The 26,927-nt window shown below is 40.4% G+C and overlaps 3 protein-coding genes across 3 annotated transcripts; 1 reads left to right on the forward strand and 2 right to left on the reverse strand.

The window, feature by feature from the left end:
• The first annotated feature begins 2,260 nt into the window (after positions 1-2,260).
• On the forward strand, positions 2,261-7,631 carry LOC116261522 (cytokinin dehydrogenase 3-like). Its single transcript, XM_031640318.2, has 5 exons — positions 2,261-3,608; positions 3,712-3,839; positions 3,931-4,191; positions 5,207-5,475; positions 7,008-7,631. Exons 1-5 carry the CDS (start codon positions 3,032-3,034, stop codon positions 7,372-7,374), a joined length of 1,602 nt encoding a protein of 533 aa, XP_031496178.1. The 5' UTR covers positions 2,261-3,031; the 3' UTR covers positions 7,375-7,631.
• Positions 7,632-10,677: 3,046 nt separating this feature from the next.
• LOC116260108 (pentatricopeptide repeat-containing protein At5g66520-like) lies at positions 10,678-14,029 on the reverse strand. Its single transcript, XM_031638200.2, has one exon. It carries the CDS (start codon positions 12,413-12,415, stop codon positions 10,781-10,783), a length of 1,635 nt encoding a protein of 544 aa, XP_031494060.1. The 5' UTR covers positions 12,416-14,029; the 3' UTR covers positions 10,678-10,780.
• Positions 14,030-14,268: 239 nt separating this feature from the next.
• On the reverse strand, positions 14,269-26,026 carry LOC116260918 (THO complex subunit 1). Its single transcript, XM_031639454.2, has 21 exons — positions 25,764-26,026; positions 24,119-24,202; positions 23,669-23,743; positions 23,469-23,562; positions 23,219-23,364; positions 23,041-23,112; positions 21,988-22,060; positions 21,833-21,898; positions 21,695-21,741; positions 21,040-21,111; positions 20,727-20,855; positions 20,561-20,626; positions 20,179-20,220; positions 19,824-19,940; positions 19,627-19,709; positions 18,364-18,430; positions 16,979-17,050; positions 16,755-16,805; positions 16,093-16,152; positions 15,857-16,009; positions 14,269-14,852 (listed from the first exon to the last, which is right to left on the reverse strand). The coding sequence occupies exons 1-21, from the start codon at positions 25,869-25,871 to the stop codon at positions 14,571-14,573; spliced, it is 1,959 nt and encodes a 652-aa protein (XP_031495314.1). The 5' UTR covers positions 25,872-26,026; the 3' UTR covers positions 14,269-14,570.
• Between the last annotated feature and the right edge of the window lie 901 nt (positions 26,027-26,927).

Consider the following 26,927-nt stretch of genomic DNA (forward strand, 5'->3'; position numbering starts at 1 on the left):
AATGCCATTGCATGCATGAAACATTTCTTTGTGATAAAGTGGAAGGAGAATATTATCCTATTTGTATAGAATAGGAATAAATGTACGTGAATCTATGACACATTTGAAAGAACTCAACGTACGCGAGAAGCGTTCCCAAGATTAATCTATCATTTAAGGCTCTGTAATTGGCGAGTCAGAACATGAGCTGCAATTATCATAGTGGGGATATGTTGAACAGTGAAATGCCAACGTTCCGCATTCTTACATCATATTTTTCATCGTAATAGATAGTTGAGAGAAAAATATGATGAGTATTTTCATCATCTACAATTAATTCACATATTTTTCTCAACTGTCAATCACAATAAATCAACTAGCTATTATGAGTGAGTTGGTGACTCTGGGTAGCAAAGGTCACAATTCTCTCTCTCTCTCTCTCTCTCTCTCTCTCTATATATATATATATATATATATATATATATATATATATATATAGCACACACCTATGCATTTTTAAGTCCTTCCACTTGTAGCATCATTTAAGTATTGACGGGTTAGTAGTTGAATATGATGATCATAGTCTTGTAATTAATTGCTTTCAGGAAAATGCACTTCTAAATGTGAGTTTAAAGTCATTGACATCATAAAATACAAAATATAATTACCAACCATATTTGGTTAATGGCTCAAGTTCAGCCAACTTAACTAATACAAATCAACAATTGAACTCTACCTTTGAGAATATAATATGGCTACAATCTTTTGTTTATCCTAAAGCAATTTGCAATTAATTAAATTAGCATCTATCGGCGATCCCGTTTTTGTGCTGTTTAAAATGAAGAAGACTAGGGAAAGATAGGGAAACTCCCCTCGCCCTCGCTTGGACAGAACCAAATCGAACATTTTTCTTTTTCGTTCTATTCACCAAATTAAATCTTTCTTATGCTTTATGCCTTTTCTTTTTAAGCGATCAATGCGAAAGGGAAAACCCCCGGAATCCATCTTAGCATCAATAACATCAATAAAACTCTCAAGTATGAGTATCCTTTTCAAATTATGGGTTGTTAACATCCTGTTAACTGGAAATATTTTTTTTAATAAGACAAGTTTTTGCTAATTAATTACCCATCTTTCTTGAATGCAAATCACTAGTTAATGTTGTCAGAATCAATTCCAGTCAACCCAAAATTAAGGTTGTGTTTGTTTCACTGCAGATCTAGATCTGTAGTGATTGAGATCTCATGCTCTTAGGTTCATAGACTAAGGTCAGACCTCTCCCTCATCCGACCTTAAATCTATGATTTTTCACATCTAGCATGGATTAAAAAAAAAACCATGCTGCATTGCATTTAAACTGAGGATCTCCCAAAATCTATGCTACTTTATAAACTGAGGATCTCCCAAATATACCGTTTTATGCAGACTCATATCTAAAATCCAAAACTATCAATGAAAACCGAATTCATTCGTGCTCAGATTTGTGAGGGTTTAAAATTGGTTGGTTTTCAGTAGTTTTGGCCGACCAAAGTTGATTTTTTTTCTCATTTTTCGAACGCCAACCTGCTTGGGATGATTGCGCCCAAAGAATTTATTCACAGAAATCGTACCATACAAAAAGAGAATAGCCAAAGGCGCCACAGACAAAGATCGAAACAATCCGCATGGACGGAACTCTCAAGGAGACATGGTCCCGTGGAAGAACAGAGATTATCAAAGCACCACCCTCTTAACCTTTTCTTCAGTCCATCTTCACGCCAATTACTTTTCAAGTTTCGAAAAGTTCATTTCTTAATGGATTCCCAGCCACCATCGATCGACTTTGTTCAATCCCCATTTCTGAATCCAACGAATTGTGATCAGAAACCGATTCTAGCAGCACTGATTCTCAAATCTCAACACAATCTTGTGCTCGAAAACAGATGCTCTCTGTGACCACTAAAGATCATTACAGCACAGAAGAAGGTCATGAAGAAAATGCAGACAGGTCCTCGATTCAAATACCAAGTTAGCAAGAATGGCCTCATATGTTGCAGGAAATGATTTTTTTTCACAAAGAAGAAGTTATAATTGTTTACCATGAATGCCCTTACCGTGCAGTGGGCCGTACCGGGTGAAAACCTGGTGAGGAAAGGGCAAGTGGTCAAAACTGTAAAAAAATCCATGCATGATCTTCTTGTCGGTATGTTTGCTGTTAGGCGAACCCACCACTGTGTTTTTTGATAACATCAGTCCTGTCCTCTATAAATAAGACCCAGTTGGACTTCCCATCGGCTTTTCCTTGTCTCTGTACAAATTCCGTCTCCTCCTCTCTCTCTCTCTCTCTTTCAATTTCTCCCATCTTGAGATCTCTCTTTCTCGGCCTTCCACCTTCGCTTTACCCTGCCTCTCCTCTTCTTATTGTGGCCCCTCCCCTTTATGTCTTCTCTCCCTTGCTCTCTCCAAGCAATCGGGTTCTCTTATTTGCTTCTTCTGTGAGCCTGAACGATGTCAAGAGAACAATTAGCGTAGACTGAAGAGAGATTGGAGGAGCAAAGGATCGTGTGTTGTGTTTTATTCCTTTTTGTATTTCTTAACCAAAAATTTGAAAAGAAAGAAATGGAAGTTTATTTAGAGTCTATATTTCTTTTGGTGATCTACTGAAACGCTCTTTTTCCCATTAGTATATACGGAGAGCGGTCTGTCTGGTGGCGTTTCCTTTAGCGGTTTCACTGTTATAATTACTACTTTGTTATTTTGTACTCTTTCTGAGAAAGTAGACTCGATCTCCTTTGTGTTATTGTAGTTTTTTTGCTGTGAAACCTTTCTTCTCCTATATTTTCTGAAACACGAGCTTGGTTCTGCAATCTGAAGCCTCCATCTAAGGAAAATATTTGGTACCTTGTATAACTCATTGGAAAATTGGTTGTTTTCCTTGTTCCTGTTTCGACCATTTCTTCTTGTTGAAACTCACTGCTGCTCGTATGGGCCTCTTTGTTCCTGAGGTTTCTTTTTCATAAGAAGAAAAAGGTCGCATTAGCCTCTGCAATTCGAGCTCTTTTAGTGGGTAGCCATGGAGCTCGCTTTCCTTTTTAACCATATAAATTTTCTGCTGCTCCTTGCTGTACTCTGTGCTCCATGTAAGTTCATTCAGGGGCCCATGGATTTTGGCTCCTCAAGTTTGCAGCAGGCCACCCCAACTTCCTCTCTTGATTATGGAAGGATCTACTTCAACTCCCCTGCTGCAGTCCTGCGACCAAAATCACCCGAAGCGATCTCCACGCTATTGAAGTTCTTGTATGGATCCTCCTTCAACGACGTGGCTGTGGCTGCTAGAGGGGCAGGCCACTCCATTCATGGTCAGGCTCAAGCCCTCAACGGCATTGTGATTGAGATGGACTCTCTGCCCAGCTCCATTGAGATACGCAGAAGCAATGGAGACGACGGAATCTCCTATGCAGATGTTAGTGGGGGCACCTTATGGATTGATCTCTTGAAGGAGTGCCTCAAGGTGGATCTGGCGCCAAAATCCTGGACTGATTATCTCTACCTCACCATTGGTGGTACCTTGTCAAATGGTGGCATTAGTGGCCAGACCTTCAAAAATGGGCCTCAAGTCATGAATGTTCTTGAGTTGGATGTGGTCACAGGTAAACCATTGATTAGAAGCCAAAGGAAAAGAAACAGAAAAACTATGTCTTCCTTTTACAAAATGGACGGAAGTTTATATATAGTTCCTTTTTCTTTGAACAGGCAAAGGAGAACTCTTAACCTGCTCTACCAGCCAAAACTCAGATCTCTTCTTTTCTGTTTTGGGTGGTCTGGGCCAGTTTGGTATCATCACAAGAGCTAGAATAATGCTGGAAGAGGCTCCTCATAAGGTAAGATGCTCTCTCTCTCTCTCTCTCTCTCTCATGGATGCTTTCTTCTGTTTAGAATGGCGTCGGCAATGGAATTTTTTTGGTGTTTTAGGTGAAATGGGTGAGGGTATTTTATGATGATTTTGAGAAGTTTACTAGAGATCAGGAGCTGTTGGTGACTTCAATGGAAGCTATGGTGGATTACGTAGAAGGCTTCATTGTGTTGAATGATCACTCTCTGTTGAGCTCCTTCGTTTCTTTCCCATCCAATTTGGATTTGCTTCCACACTTCCACGAGGGCAGCTCGGATATCCATTACTGCATTGAGTTTGCTGTTTATTGCCACCAGACGACGGCATCCAATGCTGAGAAGGTACGTCCATCATTCATTTCAAGGTTGTATAAAAATGTCAATGATAAAAGCGAAGGGAGACAGAAACCATTGTATTTTGCAGGACGAACTTTGCTGTCAACAACCTCCTTTTACATCCCTTTGAGAAGTTCTTCTATGGGGTTCGTTGTGTCATTTCGTGAGACCATGTAGAAAGGCTCTGTGGGTCCTCTGCTTATGAAATCCCTTCCCCAACCACAACGTGGAAGAGAAATTAATGAAAGATAATAATTTAAGATGATCACTGTTTTTTTCACCACTTTCATTAGCACAAATACCGAAGACCCTTTGGTGCTCTCTCTCTCTCTCTCTCTCTCTCCAAACAGTTTTTTTTTTTGGCAAGATTGGATTTTTATATTATTGAGATGCAAAATAAGGAAACAGAAACACTGCAGAAAGCTATGGCTGATTGCTTCCCCGAGAGGCCAATGAACAACTGCCATCCGTTCATATGCATAAAATCGATACCATAATGGTCACCCAAGTGAAATTGAAAGATGGTGGTTTTCCTCAGCATGAAGTTGCCTTTCGCCGGGAAAGAGAAATGGCTGCCGGGTTGAGGGAAAGACGACAACCTTCAGACACTTTCTGACATTAAAGACAAAGTTGAACAGACGGCCTGTGGGCCTTTTCCCTTCCTGCCCATGTATCCTGGGGAGCTCTCTTTCATTTTCATCCTTTATTGCCAATTGGGAATTAGCTTACAAACATGGTCAATTGCTTTGCTAACGCTCCTGATAATTCGGTACTACTCACTCGAGCATCTGTCACTAAATGGAGAATCTCAAAGAGGACGCCTTGTTGGTTTTCTTTGGTAGCTAATATCTGTTTTTAGTTTTATTCTCGTTGGTTTTATTCGTAAGAGAGGAGATCTGAAGTAATGAACAACCTCGAAAAGTGGACAATAATAAAGAACCAAAACACCACTTTCATGTTCTTCTCCTCCCGGCCAATCTTTCTTTCTTTATTCTTAGCTATCTCTGTGCGGCTTCTGCAGGCAATAGAAGTAGAAGAAATACTAAGGCGCTTGAGCCACATCCCGTCGCTTGTATACAGTGTGGTGGTCTCCTATTTCGATTTCTTGAACCGTGTGAGGATGGAGGAGGAGAATCTGAGGGGCAGAGGGCTGTGGGACGTCCCACACCCATGGCTCAATATGTTTGTGCCCCCTTCCTCGATCACCCGCTTCAAGGACCTTCTGCTGCAGAGCATTTCTCCCGAGTCGTTTGAAGGTCCTGTGCTCATCTACCCACTCAGGATTGACAAGTAAGAACAGATTCTCCCCTTCTTACTCGGGTATTCTTATCCGCTTCTGCTTATAGTACTTGGTTCCTTTGTAACGGAGAAATTTTTTGGCTTCGTTTGAGGGGAATTTTTGTTTGGCACTCACCGTACTTTAGCCATATCCAGAGAAATGCTCCAAATCTCTGAGTTTTTGACGTGAGCCTTAGATTTACTGACAACTGCTAAATCTTTGTCCCAAAATGAAATCATGTCACGTTTGAGCAGGTAAAAGTTCATGGCTTTCAACATCTTTTTTTAGTTGAAAGTTATTTTTTGTTTCTACTTAAAAGAAAAAAAAACATTATTCTTCTTCCGTTCAACTTGACATTTGTTCTAACTAAAGTTTTATGAGCAGTAGTAAAAGTACGTTTCAAATTTTAACCTCGGGCTTTGAGTATATATTTCCCTTTTTCTTGTAATGCGATCACAAAAGGTGACAGAAAAAAGAGGCTAGGTATGAAAGTTTTCTGCTTCAGCGAAGTGGGTATTACGTTGCCCATTTTTCTTTCCCTTTCGTTTTGAAATTTCAATTGTTTTTACTTTGTCCAACTTTTTTTGCTCCTAGTCGGTGAAACTGCAAATAGATTTCTTTTCTTTAGTGAGGGAATGCCAGAAGTTTTGGTGGGTGGCATGCCTCCAACTGATCCGAATAGTGACACAATCTTTGTTGAACATCAGGCCCCTCGTGGTACCGTGGTCCACTGTTCGGTCCTTTTCAGAATACGCAGCAACTATTTGGACCACACTCTGTTTCTCTCTCTCTCTCTCTTTTATGATCGACCAGAATTTCAGAAGAAAAAAGAAAAAGATGCGGTTGGACCGTAGGTTAGCATTTGAAGTGGATTTTTAAAAGAAAAAGGGGCTGAATTAATTGCTACTAATATATCTCACGTACCCATATGAAACCCAAAATGTTGCATCGCCATTTTTTGTTAGGATAAAAGAAAACAACCCTGCCGGAGGCACAAATCTGCTTCTGTACAAAAACCAATTACCTCAGTAAAAAATGGCAGGAAAAAGAAAAAGAAAACAACCACTTTTTAACCTTTTGGTGTTGATGCTGGAAGCGATGCCATTTCCCAAGCAGAGAGTTACAGGCTCTTAACCTCTGGTCTTCTTAGTATCTTCAACCTCTTTATGAAGATCTGTATTATTTTTTCCACCTGCAAAAGGTGCAGGCGCCTTTGAAAGATCTGAGATTTTCGCCATTCCCTAAATGGATGTCTGTAGCTAACGTTTCAAAGCAATGGTACCATTGCAAAGCTGTCATGAAATCTTTGAACTTCCATCATTGTTTTCGTGAAGAGGAAAGATTTTGGAAAATCTACTGTAAAGTGTCGGAGCTGTACCCTGTACTGTCATAGGGGCACGCAACAAAATCGCTAGAAAATTGTCATCCAATCTTTTTTTTTTCGTTTGTGTATGTGTGTGTTTTCACTTTTGGTAGAAAGGAAAAACAATTAAGGACTAGCATAAAAGTGAAATGCATTTGCTGAGAAGGAGGGACACTGCAGGTGGAATGGAAACATGTCGGTTGTTGTTCCAGAAACGGACAGGAGTGACAACTTGGTGTACATCGTGGGGGTCCTGCGCTCTGCGGCGGCAGATTGTGTCACAGGAACGCCGTGCCTGGGCGGGATAGTGCAGCAGAACCAGAGGGTGGTGGAGGCCGCCACGGCAGAACTCTCAGCCAAGCAGTACCTGCCTTCCTTCTCCAGCGATCGGCAGTGGAGGAACCATTTCGGGGAGGGACGGTGGCAGAGGTTCGCGGCAATGAAGGCCCGCTTCGATCCCCTGCACATGCTGGCCCCTGGCCAGAGGATCTTCGACCGGATACAACAGCCATCGTCGGCTTCTGCTGGAGCCTGTGATGGTAAATGATGACAGCTGCATAGATCAGACTGAAAAGAATATGATGGTGGTGGTAAACACATCTGGGGAGGAGATTTGAGAGGAAATTAGGTAGGGAAGAGGAGAGCTGGGAAATCCTCGTACTTGTTCTTGGAATTTTTTGAGGGGTTTTGGGGCGTCATCTTTTTTTATCTTTATTTTTGTTTATTTTTTTCATTTCTTTTCCTTGTATCGATTGTTGGGTCCAAGGGATCCTGCAGAGAAGCTGTCTTCTTTCCTTTTTTCCCCCTCTTTTTTGCATTTATCCCGAACAGTAACAGCAGAGGGAGAGGACATTTTTGGGCACTATCGTGGTTGTGTGTAGGGTTGTTGGTTGGTCCAGAGCCAGAGGGAGAGCGGTGGAGAAGAGGTGAAGAAATTAATTGTTTCTTCTCTCTCTCTTCTCCCCTTTCTTTGTGTGTCGCTCTTCCTTGTTCTCTAATGGCTTGTGGCTTTTCATCTGAGCGTCATACGGAAGGCCCGTGAGAGATTTTTCATATTTGATTGTGTACAGAAAGTGCGAAATTCGAATCTACCTCTCTCGTGGCTTTGATTAGAAGAAGATTTTATTCTTTTGCTTTTTCTTCCTTTTTTTTCTTTCTTGTAGCCTTCATGACCCCCTCCTTCTCTCTCACTCACATGCACACATTTTGGAGTATTCTTTTTCTCGTCTTCTTCTTTTTTATCTTTTTCTCATCTTGGTCGATGCATTCTCTGCGTTCCCGACGTTGGCTGCCCTTACATGCTTTTGATGGAAAACGACCTCCCCCTAAAGATATGCTGTTGCTTTTCTGCTTTTGTTTCTACTGGTTGAGGAGGCTCAGTGTTTCTTACTGGGGAGATGTCCTCTGCCTGTTGCACGGTCCTTTTTGTGTTTCGGGTCTGGTCTGGCCTTTCTGATTGGACCCTTTTTGCTCCCACAGCTGTTGGTCTTGATGCAGCAGTATTGTGACTTGGAAGTTTTTGAATTCCCGTCACTCTTTCTTCCTTTTCTCACTGATCCAATACTTTTGTATTTCTTCACGGCCTTTGTAAAGAAATAAGCTGGTAAACATCAGTATGCATGTTGCTAGACACTCTTGGCTTGGAGCTTCCATGGGCTAGGTTATCCAGGAGATTCAAGTTTCAGTTTGGACCATGGTTGGCTGACTGCCACCAAGTGAAGTCAAGTAACTTGGTCTACATTGAGAAGGCCAACTGCACTGTTGCACAGGAAAAGCGCCATTTCATTGTTTTACTGAAGATGCAGTTATGGAGTTCAGGTCTGGCCTATTGCCCACACAGTCCAATAAAACATCCATTGTTAAGCTACATATTAGTTTGCCTATTTATACATAAAATGCTCATCAAATATATGGTAAATGGCCCCCAGCCAAATATGTCTGGTTCCGCCACTGAGGGTGGCTAATACAGGCCTATTTGTATAAAGTCGTGTCGTCCTCTGCTTGGTCCTGTCAAAAAATAACGCCGGTTCAGGAAGCAGTTTCTAACTCTGCTTAGCCCTGTTTCCTTTGGCTACTCAACTGAGTTGTAATATAAGGTGGCGGGATATTACTTCTATTTCTTAACCGAAGGATTAATATGGATCTTTGACAGAAATTGGTTTGTGTTCCCTGTTATGGTTGAACATACGAGACTACCCTTCAACGGATTTCCTTGTGCACCTTTAAAAAGTGGTTTGCAATTCTGAAATGACAGCAAGGAATGAAAGCTCTGGTAACTTTGTCATCGTAAATTGACAAGCTCGGATCCAAAAAGTACTCTTATCTGATGCTGAAGGTTGTAGACTTGAGTTAAACACCATACAAAGAACACGCATAGCCTCCCAAAATAACAGAGGATGACAATCTCCATGAATCTCATATTACAGCCGAGCAAGAGAGGGAGATGAACGTGGGGAGAAGGGAAAACTATTGCAGTTCATGGAGAGGACAATCAATTAATTGTCCATCTGATGCACTCTGGCCCCAGTCTATGCTCTTTAATTTAGCAGATGCAGTAGCTGAGATATGTGTAGGCTGGTCTGGGCCACTGGCCCACTGACCACACCATCCCGTGAACTTTTAGTGTGACAAAGCTGAACCTGGTCCAGCCACATGCGGTGCCCACACTATACCTGGGTCAGTGTCCTGCAGGCACCCAACCCACTAAGCCCAGACACAGGGGTCAGTTCTCCTCACCTCAAACTTTCTGGCTCTGCCATTAAACAGACGCTGAAAAATGACATTTTCTGCAGCGACTTTGTGGAGAAGTTTTACCTGTTAGTGTCATCGTTGAGAGTAGTGCGTGTGCAGCAGCCAAGTTACTTCTGTTGAGGAAGAGAAATATGCTTTGCTGAGGGCCAGCACCATAAGGATGAAGCTTGCTTTGATGTGATGAGGTGGAACTTTGCAATTTTTTCAGGAAATCTGAGTGCATGTTAAGGTGAGGAAATCTGAAAGCGCGTAGCGGTGAGAATACTATTGGAGTGTGGAGCCAAATCCGTTGTATGTGTTACATTTTTGTGAATTCAAGTGAAAGGGTTAGTAATATAAAACCTTTGGAAAGGATCTGTAAGGTCCTCTCTGACTGGAAGTCCGTGAGGGACATGCGCAAGTATGTAGTACGAAAGCACTTGTTGAATGGAGTGAAGCAAAAGCAGAACACTACAGTCATGTTCAAGAGTTGGGGTCTTGATTTTTATTTTGTCCAAGATAATGTGGCAGAAAATCATTGTTCATGATGTGCCGGAAAGATTCTTCCAAGTTCTATACTTTTCCTGATGATCAGATTGAAGACCCTTTTCCTTTCGACGGATATCAGATTGAAGACCTTATAAGTCTTCGTCGTCTGTTAGATTTGAGGGACTAAGAGACAAGCCCATTTACCCGCTACTCAGGCCATTGAGCTTGGGATGTACAATCAAGGGATATGAAAAAAGTCATCATACCCAAGTTCAAAAGGAGATGACGATGATAGTCCATGTGCATCCAAGTAAGAATAAAACCAAATGTAAGTTGGTATACAATATATAAGGATATAACTGAAGATTACTCCAAGGTCGGATCTACCAGGATCGTCATCACTCTAATGAAGAATTATCTCCTAGTCATAAGGAAAGAGAACAGCAGCTGTGTATCTGAATCATTAATGGGACACCTTTGAAGTGCTTAATAGCATAAGGGAGTAAAAAGAATTACATTGAGAGCTGTGGACGTAGACTTCACCTCCTGCGAAACCACAGCAGGTACGTTGTACATCGGTACAGATTCAATTTTCTGTAAAAAGATTAAAGGAGGTGAAAAAGGCAACCGGTACAAATGAAACTTGTGAGTTGTGAAATCACAAATTACTAATGAGCACAATGTACACATTTTAAATTAACTATTACAAAATTTTCTCATCTTTATGTCCACGTTTAGTATGTGAAATCCACATCAAGAATAAACTGGCTCTTGTCGACAACATATCCTAGGGACTTCAACTGCTTGTCCATTCCATACAACAGCAATTCTACCTCCTTCATGAACGCGTGGGACTTGTCTCCTGCGACAAACTCAATAACTTCACCATCCACTTCAATTAAACTACATCCTGGAGTCTTTTTTACCTTCTTTTGTTCCATTCCCTTCCTTACTCTAGCCACATCCTCCCATCTTTGGGCAGCAGCATACATGTTAGAAAGAAGGACGTGAACACCACCATGATCGATCCCCAACTCGCCGAGCTTCCTGGCCATCTGTTCTGCTAGCTCAACATCACCATGCATCTTAGCAGCACCAAGCAGTGCTCCCAGCACATAAGCGTCGGGCTTTACTGGCATGGTCTGGACGAGCGCCCTTGCATCTTCTAGCATCCCTGCCCGGCCGTAGAGATTGACCATACATCCATAATGCTCAATTCCAGGAGTAATGTTGAAAACACGAGTCATGTTCTCAAAGCATCGTCTACCATATTCCACCAAACCAACCTGCCCACATGCACTTAAGACACCTATAAAGCTCACCTCGTTTGGTCTCACTCCATTTCTCTGCATCTCAAAAAACAGTTGAATTGCACGCTCGCCATGCCCATGCATTGCACAACCAGAAATCATCGACGTCCATGCACACACATCTTTCTCAGGCATCTGAACAAAGACTTGATGGGCGATGTCTATATATCCACATTTGGCATAAACGTCAATCAAGGCCGTACCAACTGCGCAATCTAACTCCATTCCCTGCCTACCCACGTAACAATGGATCCATTTCCCTTGTTCCAGCGCCCCCACTTGTGCGCAAGCACACAATACACTCAGAATTGCCGCATAGTTCGGCCTCAGCCCAGCGAGCTGCATCTCGCGGAACATCTCTAGTGCTTCGTTTGCTAAACCAAGTTGCGTATAACTAGCGATCATGGCGCTCCATGAAACAGCATTCTTCTCTGGCATTTCATCAAACAAGACTCGCGCGGTTTCAATTCGTCCAGCTTTCGCGTAGCCATTAACAACAGCAGTCCAAGAAACAACATCTTTCTCGGGACTTTCATCAAACACTTGCCTCGCATCGTCCACAAGTCCAAGAACCACGTACGCGTGAATCAAGCCGTTCCGCACGAAATCATAAGATGCCCACCCGAGCTTAACAATCTGACCATGGACGCACCTCCCTTCAACCAAACCGCGAATGCCTCCAACCGATCTAAGGAGGAAAGAGAAAGTGTAGTTGTTGGGGCGATCACCGCCGTCCACCATCTGCTTGTATAGAGACAGCCCCAAGACGGGTCGATCTTTCTCCACGCAGCCTCGCATCATGGTGTTCCACATGAAGATGTTCGGATGATGGATCAGACGGAAGAGGGACAGGGCGTAGGCGAGGTCGCCGTTGGGGGAGATGGCAGAGAAGGCAATGAGCTTGCTGAGAGAAAACTTGTCGGAGGAGCGCCCGCTTGTAATGATGTGGGCATGGATCTGATACACATGGCGCATGGAGAGGAGGCATTCTTCAAGGAGGGAGAGCGTCTTCTTGCTGGCCTTGAGTCTCAGTCTTCCGTTCAGAGCATTGAGGAGCATAGAAGTGTGACGTCCCTCCGAATCGACGGCGCGGACACTCCGCGATTACAAGCCACCAAAACAGTTCGGTCATGGCGGGAGCCATTGCGGATTCAAATCCAAAACAACTTAAATTTACGAAAAACGTAAATTGTGAAACGCGTTCAAGATTTTACCTATATATAAGAAACAATGGTCAGACCATGTCAAACTATCAATTATGAGTTCACTTACGTGAACATCTTGAGAGGCTGTATTCATAAGAAGAACCAATTTACATGATAAAATTTTGATCTGGGATTAAGTCCAGTTTATATATCTAACTAAAACCAAACAAAAAGCATTCACTTTTACCAACTACGTGTTCAATTTTTACCTAAAATGTACCTTAATTATACCTAAAATTAAAAATATATAAAAACATCTTACGTTTTAAAATAAGTCAGAAAACAAGTAAAAGTCCGCAGAGGGCGTTAGATGGGGCTAAGATGGAAAGCAAGGTGGAAGAAAGTTTGGAGAAGCCTATTGTTTCTGTTTCCCTCTTCCCAGAGACCCCTACTATGACCCTGAAAGGGATGACCTAACAAAGGAAGGCGCAGTGGGTGCTGACCACTGAGGGTCGAAGAGGAGGCGATGCTTGAAGGTGTTGGAGGCATGATCAGTGGAAGAGATCGATGGCCAGGCGAGGGCCAGAAGACGCTACGTGAAGTCGAGGTGAAGGAAGAGATGGTGGGTATTGTCCACGCCCGATCAATGGTAAGCAAATCACTGGAAGGTGGTCTCTTAATCTTTGAAGCTGCAAGATGGCATTAAGGCGGGAATGGAGGAGCAACCATTGAAAAGCTGAGCCACAAAGTCGAAGCCCAAGAAGGCGTGCATTGCACTCCTTAATAGGAGAAGCATAATGATGTGGTGGAAGGCCGCGGAAACTGAAATGCCCTTCCAGGTGTGCTCCATGGAGGAGCAAGGGGCATCAGGCGACCGGGATGAAAGCGCGGTCCTCAATGCAATACTTGTGGTGCACGAACGGGAGCATTCTGGGCAGCCTCCGCCACCATTTGAGAAGTGCGGCTCTGATAGAGATGGAGAGGAACAGCAAACAAGTCCGGTAGAGGTTTGGAATGCACAACAACGCCCCATCTAGCAAGAGCTCAAGAAGACTGACAGCAGTCCAAAGGGTTTGACGAAGCATGACAATTTGTATAGCATCTTCTCCGGAACGAGAAATATGGCGAGGCGGTGGGTGGTGATGGACTTGTGGGCAGCAGCGTCAAATGTGAACAATTCGACCAGCGAGCCTAGGAGAAAACCGTGCCATGAAAGCATTGTAGACATGAGGCGATCGACGATGGCAGACCAGAAAGCCGGAGTGGGTTTTGAAGGAGAGAGGACGCACCCAAATCATTAAGGGGGGTGAAGTGACAGAAGAAGAGCATCTCAGCAAGGGCGATGGAGTCTGGCACAACGATGGAGTCATATGCAGGCTTCGAAGACGCGAAGGAACAAAAATCCTAAATATTTGATGGGTGGAAGCAACGCCGAAGGTAAGGAAATAGTCGGCAACATGGATGGTGCGGAAGAAGGGGAGGGATGAGAGCCTAACGTCCTGGCGGAAACCTGACAGTGTAGCAGTTCTCAAAAAGGTGGCAAAGGCTTCAGCTGCAATATTGAAGAGAGGAATGAGAGTCCCTCACAGATCCCCTCTTAAAGAAGGACCAGCGACACTAGCTATGGTTTTAGAAACTTGATGCCAAAAGCGGAGAAAGAGAGGGAACATGGAGAGACTCTGCGCGGTCGCAAATTGCAGTAGAAACAAAGAGAAAGCGCACGCCAGAACTCCAAACCGTCGTGGCTCCCCTTCAGAGGAACTATCAGAACAAAACACAAACAGATGTCAATGGTTTGACAGTTCACCTCTTGCTTGCACTACAATTTTCATGCATAGCCATGTACATCCTTGCTTGTCTACACTGCCGACCAGGACATCTATGCCTATAAAGACACCGCTTTAACCTAGTTTCTAGCTCCCGGATAAAATTAATTGAAAAAAATTGCTGGCCAGGAAACACTTTTGCTTTGGAAACAGGAAAACCTTAACTAGAACAGAGAGGTCATTTATCAATACATGCACGTTTCTTCAAGGTTCTTCTGTGGGATCGCCATTGCTTTCTTTACACTAGGCAGAGATGGTAGTGGCGCCCTGTGGACTCTCATCTGACCCGCCTTGGGCATCAGTATTAGTGAGTTCTGGGGAAGCCTCAACTTCAGCGTCTTCCCCACCTTCAGCCTCTGCCTCCTGAGCCACTTCCAAGTCAGAGCCTTGCCTCTGACTGTCATCAGGTGTTGGGGCCCCACTTGGTGTTGCGGCAGTGGCAGCATCAGCATCCATGGCCGCTGCAGGGTCTTCAAGCTCCGCGCCACTTCCACCACCATCAAGTTCGGCAGTAGTGTTGGCATTCTGCTTTCGTCAAAATGTAATTAGTCAGCAGTTCACTATGCCAGGTTGGTTCTCGAACCATTGAAAGACAAAAGGTAGAACCTAGTTATCAGGCACAAAGAATGACTAGAAAGTGAAGGGGTCAGAAAACTTTGTACAGCAGCTGAAGCTTTTCCCATTCTTCCCCTTTAGGGTTAAAGAAAACCTGTACAGAAGTTGGATCCTTCTTTGCTTTCCCCCATCAGGGGTACCAACAATCTTTTTTATACAGCTGAATCTTTGGACTTCACTTTTGTTCGGCAAGCTCCTGGGTTTCTCCAAAAAATCCAACTACCCCGGTATATGCCCATTGTCACATAAAAAGAAAAACGCCAGAAAATAAAAAACTTATTATACGTGATTTTTTGTATTTTGTATTTATTTTTATTTTTTGTAATTTTTTGGATTTATTAAATGTTTTAAATTTTTAAAAAAATTATCAAGATTTTCCCAAAATATTCTCAATATATACAACTTTGCAGCATTATACATAAAAAATTCCTCACCGTATAATACGCTTAATGGTAATGCAAATTAAAAATCCAACTACCCCGGTATGCCCCCAGTAGGTGAACCCTTCAAATTTTTTCATCATCCACATTTTAGCATGATTGCTATTATCTATAAAGATTCACATATATTTGGATACCTGAATTTTGCAGCAACTAATTATCATTTTTTGAATTCGTTGTGCCATAAAACCAGATCTCTGACCCTAAAAAGACATAAAAGTGTTACTAAGATGAGTTTTCTTTTCCTTTTAAATCTGGTCGGAAAGGATCCTGGCTCTTCAGGAAAAGAATACATTCTACATACTTAAAGTAGAGTCTTTGTAGTATTCTCACAAAAAATTACTGGGAGTGGTGATTATACCGTCCAAGCATATGACTGTAATTACTTCAATATATAATTAACAAATAAGGTGTTCTCAAAATTTGTAGCAAAATTTTGGAAATCCAATGGTATCATGTTAGGAAAAGGCTCACCTGGTTGTCTTCAGCATGATTCGTAGTACCTTTTGCTTCCTCCTCTCTTTTGGCTCGTTTAGACCTCTCACCAGACTTGGTATGAAATTTGGAACGCATCTCGGGAGGCAGCAATTCTGGTGGAACTACACCCTCGATGCCATGATCTGTGAACTGCAATAGCCCTGAGTTTATTTTTCTGCATAAAGGGAAGTAATAGCACATAGCACTTGTCTTCCATCGGGAAGAAAGTATACCCTCGAAAATCCTTCTAGATCTTGACGTGCAGAAAACCTGAGACCTTTCCAGCAGTAGACCTGAAAAAAGCATAAAATGTAAATTTTAAGGCAGAAATTCTGAAAATGATGTTAACCAAAAGGATCTACAAATGTTGTGCAGAACCATTGTTATAAGCATGAGACTAGGAGGCTGAACAAGGAGGGACAATTTAGTTCAGCTTCTTTCTATATTCTCAGGTTTAGGAATAGAGATCAAGTAAAAGATAAAGCAATCATCAGTTGAAATGTCAATGCGTAAATGCAAGTTCTGATGTAGTAATAGTAAACCAATGTTATCTCAAGTTAAAACCACCTTCTACTTTCCTCAATGTTTCTTGTGGATCATCTTTTGCACTAAATCAAACTCAAGACTTTCCGTGTTCTGTTACTTCTGTATCATTCTGGTACTCTGAGATTTACAAACTAGGTGTGATTTTCAGAAGTTTGAATCTTCAGAATAAGTGAAAGTTATTTTTTTATGATTGCGGCTGTTGAAATGGTTGCAAACTTGCACGAATAGTCCTTCCCAAGGTGCACCTTAAGCATAAGCATACATGCAAATCTTAACTAAAAAATGACAGGTCAACCATAAGTACTAATAAGTCTGCTATGATGAGCATGCTAATGCAGCTTTTACTCACCCGATTGTTCTTATGGTGATATTCAGCTTCTATTCCAGCAGAAACGTCCATCTGCAATTTACCATGCACATCTAATAAAAAACACACACGAGTATCCATGAAATAAAGCAATTAATTTTACAAAATAGGAAAAAGTGATCCAGTAAAAGGTGAGAATTTGAAAAGTATCGTGGTGATAGGTCATAAATTTCAAAGTTGTGAAAAGAGTTGAAACATCTCCCTACATCTTCGGCCAGGGGTTTCCAGTACTCTGTCACAGAGGGCATCTGAACACGCTGAGCATCAGTTAAAACATTCTGCAGTTTCATAAAACAACCAGGAAAAATGTTTATTGCAAGCACCAAATGCAAAAGTAAATATAAGAAACAAGAATAACTAGTATAAAACATTCAGTAAAGATCAATATGATAACATCCTTGGCATTTTTTTTGCATTATATTTTGCTAGTTTTTTTTTTATCAGAAGGATCAGAACTTTATGATTGAAAAAGAAAATTAGTCTGATCAAACATATAAAAAACTTCCATTGAAAAAGACAACTAGCACGTGGATTCATAAAACATTCAAAGTTAGAAAGCAAGTTATCTTGTTCATGACAATTTCTTTAATGGGCTTATTTTTAAGGTTAAGAAGCTTATGCAGTTCATGCCTGATGGCTTTGCTTGACAGATGCTTTAGTCTTATTGGAAAGTAAAGATACTTAATTCTCTCACTTTGACAGGATAATGCATCAATATGAAGAGTTCTTTCACCTGCCTGGGGGTCAGAATTAAGAGTATATGTTGAAGGTTAAGAAGTTAATACTCATTGTCAATCTGCCATAATGTGGTAGATTCTGCCTAAACCAAGTATGCAAATCGTAATGGCTTGAGCCGCCACTGAAGTGTAAACCTCTTTATAATGACCTGATTTTTTTTTTTAAAAAAAAAGCAAGCTTTTTTCAGAAAGGCTGTACCAATAATGTTATTATCAGGCTGTTTTCGACCTTGAAAACGAATTCCTCAAGTCCTTTAAAAGATAAAGGTACATTCTTGTAGAAGCAAGCCCAATAACGTTAAGGTAATTTTATAACTTAAACATTAAAAATAGATTAAATTTTAGAGCAGATGACTTTGTAAGCACTAATAACATTATCTTGTAAGAAAGTCATAACAACAGTTGACCTCATTGGGAAGAATGAAAAGAAATAGAAAAACTCCCAATAATAATAAATGCAATATTAAATGCAGAACCAGGTTTCTGAACTTCAATCAAGCACTTGACCACCAGCCCCAAAAAGGTAAAGCAGGTGGTCTTATGACGAGGGAGCCAGTTCTAGAAACTGCAGCAAATGAAGCCTGTTATTTTAATGAAAAATGTGGGACTAGGAGGACATGGACTAATTCTTTTCACAATAAACCATGTACAGTACACCAGGTTGTTGGTGGTGGTATACACATGCAAACACCCGATTTCAAGCAAAATATTACAGTTAATGAGGTCAGATTAACAAGTCCTAACACCTCTAACAAGGATGGTTTGGAAAGTTCAATTTAAGTGAATAAATAATATGGTTTATTTAAGAAAACAAAAACTCAAAAGCATGTGAACTGGATAATGACGAAATTTACAGGGTTCTGATCTGCCCATTTCCACAACTGGGAAAGCTCCTTGTTTCCAAGTCTCCATCGGGGTTTACTGCAAAACAACATTGACATTGTGCATCAGAAGCAACATCTGAATGCACAACTTGTGCAATGTTTGCAAGATCAATTCATACACTTACCAAAGTTCGCACAAGGTGGACAATCATGAATTGCATATACAGTTCCTTACAATCAAGATCACTTTTCATTACAGACGAATATATGAAGACTATGGTTCCCTTTCCAAAATACTTTTACTCACAAAAACAAATGCTCAGGTTAATCAAAATATTGAAAATAAAAACTTAAGAATAAGAACAGTTTGGTACTTTTGTTTATATGTTGTATACTCTTCTCTATCTAGTTCGGATTATGTCATACTTTGGTTTCAATGGTCCATTTCCTTTCTTATGGTTAGGTCAAACAGATGACCTGACAAAGCAAGATTAGTTGTTTATTTACCTATAGTAATGAGACTTTGGTAAAATCGTCATCTTCAAATTATTTTCACTCTTTCATTTTGTAGCACCACCCACAGAACCTACTTCAGCTACATAGTTGTACTAACTACTTTAGAGGCACATGTGGACGAGTAGAGAGTTGAAGATTTTAAAACCAAAAGGTGTTCGTAGGACCCTTTACTTTTTTGTAAAGGGCACCTTCTTCAATAAAATTTTGAAAGAGATCAGCTCATTGTGCACCATTGCACTTGTGAAAAATGCATCAAGTGGTTGCTGAGGACAAGTAAGGTATACGTAGCACTAAGAATCTATCAACATCTCTCATTCTGAAAGCTCAATCAAGAACTAATATTTCCAAAGTGACCTAGAACTGTGAGAATGCTTTCAAGTCCTCTCATAGCAGGATTTGATGAAGATGACCCAAAACAAATGCACAATTGCAATTGCATGAAGTGTGGAAACTGGAAAGCCTGTTGCGTTTCCTGTCTTACAATAGCACTATCACAATGAAAAGTGCAGCGAGGTAAAGAATACCAGATCCTTCCTGCCTGTCCTTGATTTCCTTAGTGTAACTTAGTGTGTCCAAAAATGAGAATAGGCATCCTCCGAGTCCTAGGTTTCTTACATATGCAACTTGGAATTAGGCAAATAAGCAGACAATGGAAACAGAGATGCAGCCTGGGTGATATGGAACTCTGAACTTGCTTCAACATAAAGGTCTGAGTTCAATCCGCAGATAGGTAGACAGAGCATCATCCATTTAAGCACAAAAGAAAAGAGCACCCACCGCTTTTTTGTTGCCTCATGGCCTGTAGTTCTCTCTGCAGCTTGCCTCTCATATGGTGGGCACCCATCACGCTTCCACCAAACCTTGAAAAGTTTTGTGACCACATGAATCCAGAAACCAAAGAATAACAAACGAAACAAACATGTGCTTTAATCCGGAGCCAAGAAGGAAACAACTGAAAAAAGACCAGAACTAACCCAGTTTTTTTCTCGCTCAAGTATATGTTCAATGCTATGCAGGAACTCATTCCCTTTTGGTGGGGTTTTTTCCAAAAGCTTCTTTACACGTTCTTCATATGATATGATCTCCTCCTTCTGAAAAATATATGCATGTAAAATTAAATGGCGATGATAAATCAAAACTCGAATGCAGAATGTTGACATTGTCCATAATCTGACACTCGTAAGGTAGCACATGCATAAACATTTTCATGATCATATCAATAACTCAAGGAAATAAGTCACAAGGTCTAAGGCACTTAAAATCAGAAAAGAACTTCAATACTATGCAAAAACGAGCCGCATATGTTGTCACTTCAAATAATGAACTAACCATGTTTTCTGATGGCCCTTCTTTCTCACTTTTCCCAGGTGCCTAGAAATCACAAAACAACAGATTTACATGATGCTGCATTATGAAGATAAAATTAAGTAACAGGTGGAACAGAATACAAAAGGTAAATAAAGCCAAGTAAGATTATCTTGACATGGAACCCCTTTAAATTTTAAAACAGCTACCAAGTGCAGAAAGGCTAAGCAAGATATTCAATGACCTGCTTTTTAAATTTAAGTCCAGAATTGATAATTTTCCTCCTAAATTTAAGTTTTCACATTACTCTTTTCTGTATGAAATTTCTGAAAAACAACAGTCACCACCAGGTATGAAGGTAAACAATAGCTGAAAGGTGCCTTAATTAATTGGAATACAACCATACCTTAAAGTAATCAAACAAAATAAGACACTGAACAAGGACATGACGGCGAAAACTTGGATCTTTCAACTGTAAAAAAAATGGAAAGAAACAAAACATATGATGTGAAGACAATATCCAAAAGATTTGTTGCCATTAAAGCACATATCAATAAATATAAGTGAGCTACCTCCAATCCCATTAATTTGCTGCTGGTCAGATATTTTATGCTTAAAGATACTGCCTCTTCTTCATCAAGATTGTTTGCATTTCCTTCATCCTCATTTAATGGTTGAGCATCAAATGTATCCAAGACTACCTGAAGCATCAGAAAATGTGAATACAAAAAAGAAAAGAAAAACAACCATTGCTTGTATAAGATGAGACAGACGACATGGACATAAAGAAAACACAAATAGAACAAGGAACGCAGAACAGATAAAAAGGAATGAGGCCATCAACCAACAAAAATTTGTCATAACATCAGACAGTAAGAGATATACCCCTAAGCTTGACGCAAAGCTCTGCCACTTGGAAGGGGCTAGAGTGGAGGAAGCACGGCTATAGAAATGCTCCTGAAAATCCACCAAAATAGAGAAGAATGATTCAACATATCATTCTCGAAAGATGCCACCTTAATAGCAATTAGCAACAGCTATCAGGATATGGAGATTGACTGGAACGATGAATATTAATGTCATGGAAGTACCAAGAAGTTGAGAACCTACATCTAACAGTAGAAAAATTAACTACTCAACTTGATCCATTAGCAACCCATTTGTACATTGCTTAGTCAATGCAAGTGGCATGAATGGGTAAATATGTAAACTTACATGATGGCTCATGGTTTCCATTAATTCCTGTGAACTAGGCATTTTTGACGTGAACTTCCTAAAGTTATTGGCTACATGGCAGGCATGATTTTAACATATAACAAAGATGGGCATGTCCTTGTAATTGGTTAATACATTTTATTTTTACTAATTGTTAAAGGGATAAAACATTCTGCCAAACATTTGATAATTAAGAATACAGATCTTCAGCTGATCGACACATATTTTTAAGTGAAATAGCAAATGATGATCTGGAAATCAGCAGCCAGAGAAGGTCTAAAATGTTTCATCTAATCTTTACAAGAAACAACATATTCTCCCAAACCTGTAGACTCCAAAAGGTTTTGTAAAAGTTGAAGTCAACTTGTACACCTGAGAAACAAAAAAAGAAAAGGATGTAAATCCTTGAAACAGTTAGAACCTGAACGCAGCACAACATTAGCAATAGTGAAATGGCAAATACCAGCTGGAGGATCTTTTTCATACTTTGTTTCATTTGACGTATTGAAGACTCCCTTTATGTTAACAGCTGAATGTACAAAAAGCAAAGAAAGAAATAAGCAAGCAAATCATCTTTCACTAGTGCAAGAAATTAGGGAAATTGGATGCAGAATTTACCTGAGCGCTCTGATAAAGGGAAAAAATGAGCCAGAAACATGAGGATGCGACCACAAAAAACGACATCATTTGCCTGAATGTGCACTACAGGAAGTAAGTATGCAGATCAATATGGTAAAAAAGGTGACTGGAAGGACTTAATTTCAGGCCTGCCTTAGAGACATTAAGGCATAACATTCTTAAATGAACGAGACTAAGACTACCACATTGCTCATCTCCAGATCATTAAGTTTGACTAGTCACTGGTGGACCACAAAACTATTGAAAACATGTTAAGTTTTTATTATGGGTAGAAAATCACAAATGGTCCCCATCAAAGATGAAGACAAAGTTTGATTTTAGAAGAAGATAAGTTCATTAAGCTAGGAAGGAGTTGGTTATATGATCTATACAAAGCATGCTTCCTGCAGCAACATATTGCGGAGGAACTCACCATGCTAAATAGGTGCATGTGTGAATGCAAGTCCATGTATGACACCATAATTTGAAATACATGGGCACAGGTGAAGGAGAAAGGGTATACACATGTGCATGTATAGGCGTATGTAGTGTCTGCTTGTACCAGTATACAAATCAGTTAGAAATTAAAATTTACGGAGCACACTTGTTATATAAACTATAAAGACATTCATATACTAATATATTGCATACATATATATATCTTTTCATGTGAAGAAACCAGCATGCCCTAGACAGATCCAGAGACCTTTTATATGATGTTCCCTGCTTCTTTACTAAATCTAGCCTCATAGATATGATCCTAGAACATAATAACACATTTAAATTGATAGCTTTCATATACTATACAGTTTTTAAGTATCAAACAAATCAACAGCTCATATAGCACCAAAAAGTTGACAATAAGCCTAAAAGACACTTGAGATCTTTCTCCAAACCAAAGATTTTCTACATAATAGACTCCAACAACTTGCGAATTCTCAAAAATGGACCAGTAGTTCCCAATGAGATCAGTACACACACACTACTGATAAACACTAAAACAAACAAAATCTGAACATATAACCTGAAAATTACATAAAGATGATTTCGCACCTTTGAAAGTCGACGAAGAAGTTGATTGCATGTCCTCAACATCACAAGCTTCCCCCGACCAAAAAGTTCTTGCTGCATGTTGAAAAGAACCGTTTTGAAGCAAACATACAAGTAATTGGAAAATTATGTCTAATGAGGGCTGTGACCTATCCAGTCCAAACAATATTCTCTTAGGTACCTTCCCAAGAACATCTTGCTTTCTTTCAATGTAACCAAAAATTTCCTTGCAATCCCTCATGGTAGACATCTCAGTCAGATCCTCCAAAAGCTGGAATATCATACCACCCTCTACATGACCCTTTTCACAAAGATGTAACACAATATCTGCAGAATCCAAGAAGACAGATGTATACTACTTTCTTTTGTATTCAAATATCTGGTGAATTAAGTGAAGAGCAGTGAGCTACAATGGAGAAAAGATGACAAACCAAGAAGTCTTGGTACTAGACCAGGGATGCTTTCTCCATCATCAATGGACTGCCCATGAAGCATAACCCTTTCTCCTGCTTCAACTGCAGACAACTACATGTGCATTCACAGAGAAATTATTTAATGAAAAGTTATAAGGCAAACAAAGAGATGCCAGAAATGTTTTAGATAATTAAGAAACTAAATGATTGCAACTTACAACGAGGTCTTGAAGCAATATTCGCAGAGCATTTTCCAACAATTGATTTTCTTCTTGGATCAAAATTGTTTGTCTCTGACAAAGCAATATGTCTATGAGCATAAATATTTACATTTTACAGTAAAAGCAAGTATTGAAAAATGCAGCACACACATAAATTTGAATCACATCTACAAGTTTGACAACAGCTATAATTAGCATGCCATGGTTAACTATTAGAAGCAATTTATTTTAAAAGAAATCAAAAGAATGCATAGTGCAGGACAGTCATGCTAAATAGCAAGAAAAATGAAGGTATCCTAGTAAAAATGTAACATTTCAAAGCAAAAAAAACTTGCACCACCAATTTTGGTAACCACACCATTTTGATAAGGAGACCTGCTATCGACATATGAAACAAACAAAATCGCACTCCTGCTGTGGAACCAGAATATGGAACTAAGTTACGACCTGAGGCTTTATGGCTTCTTGTACCGTCTGAAGAGCAAAACTTTCTGGTGAGCCTTCATGCAATATAGCACTTTTAAATACTTCCTGCAAATAATAAAACAAGCACCCCAGCATTAGAAAGATATCGTACTAAGCAATAATTCTAAGGGCCCGTTTGATGCACAGGAAAAATCCTGTGCATCGGGTGAAAACGTTACGGGTGGGTGAAGTTTAACGCGGTGAGTCTAACATGCATCAAACGTCAAAAAAATTAACGCGACAAAACAGTACGAGCGGGTGAAGTGTAACGCGCAAAAAAGTTCGACCTGTGCAGGTCGGATTTTTTCACGCGGATTTTTTTGAGAGCCGTTAGGGCTCTCTTCTTTCTTCGTCGCCACTCACGCTGCCATGCTCGTCTCTCGACTCTATCGCCACTCTTGCTGCTCGTCGCTCGCCACCCTCGCTGCTCGTCTCTCGTCTCTCTTCTGAAGTTCGCCACTCTCGTTGCTCGTCTCTCGTCTCTCTTTCTCGCTTTTTGAGAGCCCCTTCATCTCTGCGAAGCCCTTTCTTTCCCTCAATCTTCCTCTTCCTCCTCGGCGCCGCGTAAGGTGACCTTCCTTCTCCCCCCTCTCTCTCTGTTTCTGCTTTATTACAGTGCCCTAATCCCTTTCTCTTCTCTCTCTCTCTGCAGGGTTGGCTGAAAGAAGCTGCATTTGCAGTTGCCGGTAGGTTGAGCCACCAAAATCATATCCATCTCTCTAGGTGAGTCCCCGTTAATTAGCACATACTCCTTGAATTTACAAGATAAATCCAAATATTCATATGGTAAAATGCTTTATGGATCACATTTAGCTGTTACTTTTGCAATTATGTTTGGTTTGGTACTTTGGTTAATGTGCAAAAAACTACCTTGTGCATCAAACAGGGTTAATTTTGCAGGGTTAATTTTGCCACGTTAAATTATACCCTGTCATCAAACAGGGCCTCAAATTGGAAGAGAGAAATTTCATCCTGTAAATTTTTCCAGGAAAATTTACCATGGTAACTTTACCACGTCAAATTCTTCCATGTCATCAAACGGGCCCTAAATGATGAAAGCTTTAGGAAAAATGCAATTGCTACGGCAAGTTCATGTGGTAAGACATTTAGATACAGATCATGTCGATTAATCCAAAATCCAAATCAGAACAAGAAAAGAAAGAGATAACATTTCCTCTGATGGTATATGACAGCAGCTTGAGAAACAGAAGAAAAATGAAAAGAATTTGTGCGTTTCTAACACATCTTTAGGGTTCTAGACCGTAATCAAACTTCAGAATGGATAGCCCGTTTTGAGCTGCACAGACACACACACACACAGAGAGAGAGAGAGTTTCTTCCGCCGTTCAGAACTTTCATCCAAATCACGCAGTAAAAAAACTCGACGATGATTCTAGCAGGAAAACCAAAATGAATACACTGCAGAAGCATGAGCCTCGGGAACTTAGGCAAAAATCCACTACCATCCACAGCTAGGGCTTAAAGCAGTAGCAAGAAAGCCCAAACAGCCACCACCAACAAAATAGACCAAGCTCCTGTGAAGTGCAATCACGGAGAAGCAAGCGGATACCCAATGATGTGCTGTGATAACGGAACGAGAAAGAGAGAGAGAGAGAGAGAGACGCACCAGGACCCTGTCTCGGTCCGCGTGGCTCGATACGAGAACAGGGGCTCGCTCCTTCGGCGGCTGATTCAGAAGGATGCGGAGCTGCGGCACCGGAGAACCCTCCGCCATAGATGACGACGATGACGAGTTAGCGCAGCAGAGCAGCCCAGTCGCCCGCTACCTCGAGAAGTCGGTCAGAGGAGGAGCGCGTCAGGCGAGTGCCGCCACCGGCATCAGAGAATGAGAGTCGACCAACAGCAGCATATAAGTCTAACCAACCCACGCCCCTTCTTTCAAATATTTCATTCCCACACTCTTTTTGTTGCTTCTATTAGTTACCTTTCCCCTTACCATCTAGATTTTATTGTCTGTAATATAATCACTGTTTACTCTTCATTAATCACATTTCTCCTCGCAGTTGTTGTTGCATTCATAGAAGAGTTTGATACAATATTTTTGAATAATGTGAGAGGGGAGGTAGGTGTACGTGGAATGATTCAAATCCATCGAATGCCTGATGTACCAAAAATTAGAACTGCATTCTTAAAAATTAAAAGCACTATAAAACTTGTTAATGCATACATTAACACATAAACAATGAATAATTGTTTCAAGCTCATTATATGGATTAACAATGCTTGCCAATCAAATGTCTAACTTACCAATCAAGCGTGCGCTTCAGGTTTCCTTAAAATTTGGTTTCCTTGAAATTTACTTATGATAAGTTAACCCCTTTTGAGGTTTTCAAATAAATTATTTATCTAAAAGCCTGGTTTTTTAATTAGTTTTTCGAAAAAGTTCAAAACCATGTTAGATGCCAATTGAATACTTAGCTTGACCATGAAGTCGTGATTTTTCTTCGAATGATAGTCAATTAGTTGTTAAAATAGGTTTGAAGCAGCTTATTCAAATGGTAGACTTAATAAAATCAAGAGCCTTGGAATGGTGAGTCCTAATCCTCGAATGATAGATTTAAGAATATCAGTTATATTAGTTTTTAATTACTAACATACTTATTATTTTAATACTTGATTTTAATCTTAAGTCTTTTTTTTTTATGGGTACTACATATTTCATGACTTTGCTTTTGATTCTTACGCTTTGCTTTGCTTGGCTTCAAATGGCTCGGTCTTGTTTTTACATATTTAATTATTTGTTTTGCCTCATCCCATTTAACAATATTGT

The sequence above is a fragment of the Nymphaea colorata genome, chromosome 9 (genome assembly GCF_008831285.2).
Source record: "Nymphaea colorata isolate Beijing-Zhang1983 chromosome 9, ASM883128v2, whole genome shotgun sequence".
Lineage (NCBI taxonomy): Eukaryota > Viridiplantae > Streptophyta > Magnoliopsida > Nymphaeales > Nymphaeaceae > Nymphaea > Nymphaea colorata.